A 5,724-nucleotide genomic window follows, 5' to 3' on the forward strand; every position below is an offset into this window, starting at 1 on the left:
TGAGGACAACGACGGAGACTCACACCCGACTCCGACACTCATTCCCCAAATTCTCAACCAGGCCTGTACCTCCCCTACCTGGGGGAGGGGGGGTACCATGACGTCATTTCCTGCCCTGAAGTCCCAGCTGCCAGAGCCAACTTCACCTGCTGCCCACGGCTGTCCCGGCCCCACTCACTCACCGCCACCCCGGGGGCTGGAGGGTGACCTTGGCAGGGCGGTGCTGAGGGGGCGGGGAAAGGCTGGGGAGGGTCAGGAACCAAGGGCGCGGAGTCCCCGCGGTGCACCTGTGGCGCAGGCTTCCGCGCTTCCGCGGCGACTCTGGTGGCGGAGGCGGGGCCTGTCGGGGGGGGGGGCGGGGGCGGGGGCGGGGGCGGGTTCCCGGGCGGGTTCCCACCCACCCCCCTCCCTGAGAGCTATAACTTGAGTTGCGGACCTCACACACTCCACGGCCCAGCACCTGAGTCCTGGCCTCACTCTTTCCTCGCAGAACAAACATGAGCTTCAGCGCCCAGTCCACCTTCTCCAGCTACCGGTCCGCGGGCTCCGTGCAGTCACCTGGCCACCGGGTCCGACCGGTCAGCAGCGCTGCCAGCGTCTATGCAGGCGCCGGGGGCTCGGGCTCCCGGATCTCCGTGTCCCGCTCCACCAGCGTCCGGGGCGGCTGGGGGTCCGGGAACCTGGGCGCCGGGATGGCCGGGGGTCTGGTGGGTGTAGGGGGCATCCAGGGCGAGAAGGAGACCATGCAAGACCTGAATGACCGCCTGGCCTCCTACCTGGAGAGGGTGAGGAGCCTGGAGGCCGATAATAGGAGACTGGAGAGCAAAATCCGGGAACACCTGGAGAAGAAGGGACCCCAGGTCAGAGACTGGGGGCACTACTTGAAGACCATTGAGGACCTGAGGGCTCAGGTAAGGGGGCGTGGAGGGAGCAGCCCCAACTCCCAGCCACGTTTGACCCTCCAGTTATCCACTCCCCTCTTCCTCCCCCTCCCCCAAGGATGGGAATTTTAGTCGGGTGGGGTGCCTGCGCTCCTTCCCCCTGTCTATCTCCCGCCCCGCCCCCAATTCCACCCGCAGAGGGTTAGGAATACCCCGAATTTCCATAGACAGCGCCCCTGGTCACAGGGACCCCAAGGGTGGTGAATGGGCACAGGAGGGCCCTTCCCCAGGACAGAGTGGGAAGGGGAGGGGGGAGCTTCGCAGAGGAGTGGACAGCATAGAGGGAGGTTAAAGAGGGCCCAGACACTCTGGCTTCTGGTGGAGAGGGGACAATTGGAGGGGTTAAGCGGACGTGGCTAAGGCTGAGTCATCTGGGAGTAAACAGGAGGCCTGCCGGTGGGGCGGGGGGATGCTGAACAGGTGCGCTAGGAAGAATGCTGGGAGAGGGCCAGGGAGAGGACGTATCAGTAACCGCTCACTTCCGGGCTGGCCAGCCAGCAGCAGAGGCCTGGAAGGAAGGGCAGCAGGAGCCTGGGAGCCCTGGGATCTGAGACTCCAGGAAAGGAGGGAACAGTACGAGGGGGCACAGGTAGAAGGGGATAGGTATACAAGGAAAGCCTCTGGTTACTCCAGGGACTGGGAAGGTGTTTTCGCTGAGACACATAACACCCTCCGCACATTCAGCCCCCCCCATCGTTGACTTCCCATTCATGCAGCAACCTCTCTCTACAATCCCCGCCAGATGTTTGCAAGTTCTGTGGACAATGCCCGCATCGTCCTGCAGATTGATAATGCCCGTCTTGCTGCTGACGACTTCAGAGTCAAGTAAGGCTGGGGGCCAGGAAGCTGGGGTCCGTCAGGGGGACCTTGTTCGGCTGTGGGTAGAGCTGGGTGAATGAGAGTAAGGCTCCACCGATTTATTCTTCATGTAACCCAGTGTAGTAAGAACACTGTCCCCCAAGTGCCAGGAACGGTGCGCAGAGGCTTACTGCCTGATTCCTGACTCAGACGGCTGGTTCGCAGCGGGCGTGGGGCTGCTCTCAGTAGGTGGCGTGGGTTGAGAAGGTTCAGGACCAGAGGTGGGGCCCTTCCAATCACCTCCACTCCCACAGGTATGAGACAGAGCTGGCCATGCGCCAGTCTGTGGAGAGTGACATCCACGGGCTGCGCAAGGTCATTGATGACACCAACGTCACCCGGCTGCAACTGGAGACTGAGATTGAGGCTCTCAAGGAGGAGCTGCTGTTCATGAAGAAGAACCACGAGGAGGCAAGCAGGGGGCCCTGGCCAAGCCAGGAACCAAGGGGCCAAGATGCGTCTGGGTTGGGGACTAGATGGAGCAGGCCACCTGCAAGACGCCTTGCGGGGGGACTTTAGAACCACCAGCCTGAGTGCTTCTTCATCAGGCTGTTGCCACGCTCGGTGGGTCACCTGAATTAGAGCGTGATGAAGTTAAAAGGACATGAGTGAGAGGATGAGATGAGGACCCCAGTGGAAACAGCTAGCAGTAGAAGTGAGACCGGATGGAGGAGGTGAGGGAGGAAGGTACAAGGAGCAGGTTTGTAGGTGGAGGGACAGGGTGAAGGGAGGAGAGAGGAACCGCCGCCTGTGAGTGACAAGCATGGCGTTCACAGCTGGCATTTTACCCATCTGGAGTAGAAGGCCCGGAACTGGCAACGCCCAGAGAGCAAAGTCAAGAGATTCCCCCCGTTCTGTTCTCCAACTGATCCTGTAGGCCTCCTGGAAGAGGCAGTCACAGATGAAGAGGCTTCCCGGAGCTCTGACCCTGAGCACCTCCTCGCTTTTGTCCCTTTCTCCTTTAGGAAGTAAAGGGTCTACAAAACCAGATTGCCAACTCGGGGTTGACCGTGGAGTTGGATGCCCCGAAAGCTCAGGACCTCAGCAAGATCATGGCAGACATCCGGGCCCAGTATGACGAGCTGGCTCAGAAGAACCGAGAGGAGCTGGACAAGTACTGGTCCCAGCAGGTACACGAGGGAGAGGGATGGATGCTGGGCTAAGCACAAGAGGCACGAGGGTGCGGGAGGGAGGCCGACAGAGAAGGAGGGACCTGAGGACCATATCCCCCCCCCCCCGCAGATTGAGGAGAGCGCCACAGTGGTCACCTCGCAGACCGCTGAGATAGGAGCTGCTGAGATGACACTCACGGAGCTGAGACGCACTGTCCAGTCCCTGGAGATCGACCTGGACTCCATGAGAAATCTGGTGAGAGCCCTCAGTGCCTTTCGCTCAGAAAGAGTTGTTTCTCGCTGTATTTCCCACTGCTCCTACTCACTACCCTAGTACCTGGCAAACAGTAGGCACTCAAAGTTTCAAAGAGGGCTGAAAGCTGCAGAGACTCTCCCTCCACCCTGTCTCACCCGACCCTCCTCCCTCTGCCCCTGCAGAAGGCCAGCTTGGAGAACAGCCTGAGGGAAGTGGAGGCCCGCTATGCCATGCAGATGGAGCAGCTCAATGGGGTCCTCCTGCACCTGGAGTCGGAGCTGGCCCAGACCCGGGCAGAGGGGCAACGCCAGACCCAGGAGTACGAGGCCCTGCTGAACATCAAGGTCAAGCTGGAGGCTGAGATCAACACCTACCGCCGCCTGCTGGAAGATGGGGAGGACTTCAAGTGAGTGGGGCTCTCCTCCTATCTGTATAAGCTGGGGTCAAGCTACCACTTCTTCCCAAAGCCTGAGCTTTTGTAAGCCCCCCATATGCCTGTTCCTTGGTACCCACTGAGCACTGGGCTGGTTCTCTGTGCGTGCCCCGAGAAGAGAATAGACTAAATATTGCTCCTAGCCGTTCTTGGAGCACAGGTGGAATTTGGCCTTCAGTTATGGAGGAAGCAGCGAAGGGGAACTTGGACATACAGGCAGGGATTGGGAGGCTTTTTTTCTCCACTTTCCTTGTTTCTCTTTTCTCTGCGGTGCTGTTTATGACTGGGCCTTTGTCTTCTGTTACAGTCTTGGTGACGCCTTGGACAACAGCAACTCCATGCAAACCATCCAGAAGACCACCACCCTCAGGCTTGTGGACGGCAAAGTGGTGTCTGAGACCTCAGACACCAAAGTTCTGAGGCATTGAGTTAGCAGAAGCAGGGTGCGCTGGGAAGCAGGAGGCCAATAAAAGTTGAGACGTTACTGCATATCACTTTGTGTCTTCCGTGGCTGATTTCATACTGCGAGCGGCTGATTTCATACTGTGAGCATACGAATGCCCCGACTCCATAGTCCTATCTCTCTGATCAGGCAGAAATCACCTCTGAGCCCAGAGGTTTCATACGGGTTGGGGAGTGGGCCTCTGAACCCAGAGGAAGGGTCTGGCTTCTTGGAAACACCTTCTCAGAAAAAAAGAAGGGAGCCAGTAGATGGGATGGGCCAATGGCAGTGGGGAAAATTACAATAGAATTGTGAATCTTAACCTTAAAGAAAACTGATCATAAAGCCCCCACCTGACAGGTGCTCCTTAGTAGAAATATGAGCCTGAGAAGGAAGTGGAGCCAAGGACAGAGGGCAAAGGAAAGGGGAAGAGGCGAGAGACCAGAGCACGCAACTGGCCCTCCCCATCCCTGCCACCCTGCATCCATGACCCACGGCCCAGTGCTTCTCCCCACACACCCTTCCCACACTCAGCCCCCAAATCAATGGTCCCCTATGCTCTGCTCATTCACTTAATTGAGAATGGGATATGATTTTTAAGAGTACTAGAGGTCTGGCTAGAATTGGAGTAAATGCAATCATGGCAGGTGAAGGACTAGTCTACACCAGTGGTTCCCATCTAAGTAAGTGGTGCCCTTAAGTAACCATCCACTTGGGTAATAATGAACACTTCCAGTTCTGTGATTTTGTGTGTGTGTGTGTGGAAGTGGTTTTCTTGTAAATAATTGCAATAATTATTATCCTGTTAATTGCTACTATGCATTGAAAGTTTGCTTCTTGCTTGGTCCTTTGCCAGGTTATTTCATGTAATGCTCATGATCATCCCAATGGAGTAGGTATTATCCCTTTTTTTTTACATCACATAGACATTATTTTTTTATATTCTTTTCCATTATGCTTTATCACAGGATACTGAATATAGTTCCCTGTGCTATACAGTAGGACCTTGTTGTTTATCCATCCTGTATATAATAGTTTACATCTGCTAATCCCAAACTCCCAATCCATCTCTCACCCCCCACCCCCCAACCCTGCCTTGGCAACCACAAGTCTGTTCTCTATGTCTGTGAGTCTGTTTCTGTTTTGTAGATAGATTCATCTGTGCCATATTTTAGATTCCACGTATAAGTCATATCATATGGTATTTGTCTTTCTCTTTCTGACTTACTTCACTTAGTATGATAATCTCTAGTTGCACAGTTCTGTGCTTTTGATTGGAAGTGTGTCATCTAGTAGTGAAAACAAAGGATGTCTAAAATTAATATGCTTTGATTGGAATGATAATTTATCTTTTTAAATTAAAAAGTATAAAAAACAAGCACAAAATCCAAAAGGAAAGAAGGAAAGAAAATTAAATATGTCCCATTCCACTCCCCAGAGGTAACCACTGTAAAATTATTTCTTAAACTAGACATATACCAACACATTTTATTTTAGGTATGTAGGCTCATACTGTTCTTCATCTTGATTTCTTAAACTCTGCTTTCTTCATTTCACAGTATAATTTGGACACCTTTCTGAATCAAGATATGTAGACCTACTTTTTTTTTTTTTACCCAGATGAGTGAATTTGGAATCTCTTCTACCTTCATTTGGAATCCATATGCATATTCCATTTACTA

General features: G+C 54.2%; 1 protein-coding gene across 1 annotated transcript; it reads left to right on the forward strand.

The window, feature by feature from the left end:
* The first annotated feature begins 418 nt into the window (after positions 1–418).
* KRT18 (keratin 18) lies at positions 419–4,091 on the forward strand. The gene is made up of 7 exons (XM_068561601.1): positions 419–911; positions 1,684–1,766; positions 2,054–2,210; positions 2,765–2,929; positions 3,042–3,167; positions 3,350–3,573; positions 3,908–4,091. The coding sequence occupies exons 1-7, from the start codon at positions 498–500 to the stop codon at positions 4,026–4,028; spliced, it is 1,290 nt and encodes a 429-aa protein (XP_068417702.1). The 5' UTR covers positions 419–497; the 3' UTR covers positions 4,029–4,091.
* The last annotated feature ends 1,633 nt before the right edge of the window (positions 4,092–5,724 follow it).

This window comes from Eschrichtius robustus, chromosome 13, assembly GCF_028021215.1.
Source record: "Eschrichtius robustus isolate mEscRob2 chromosome 13, mEscRob2.pri, whole genome shotgun sequence".
Taxonomy (NCBI): domain Eukaryota; kingdom Metazoa; phylum Chordata; class Mammalia; order Artiodactyla; family Eschrichtiidae; genus Eschrichtius; species Eschrichtius robustus.

What these genes read in the sequence shown, in the direction of transcription:
- KRT18 (XM_068561601.1), top strand. Translation starts at nt 498, where the DNA reads ATGAGCTTCAGCGCCCAGTCCACCTTCTCCAGCTACCGGTCCGCGGGC. An exon ending in TGAAGAAGAACCACGAGGAG is followed by an intron (nt 2,211 to 2,764) that starts GCAAGCAGGGGG and finishes TTTCTCCTTTAG; the next exon opens with GAAGTAAAGGGTCTACAAAA. An exon ending in GAAGATGGGGAGGACTTCAA is followed by an intron (nt 3,574 to 3,907) that starts GTGAGTGGGGCT and finishes CTTCTGTTACAG; the next exon opens with TCTTGGTGACGCCTTGGACA.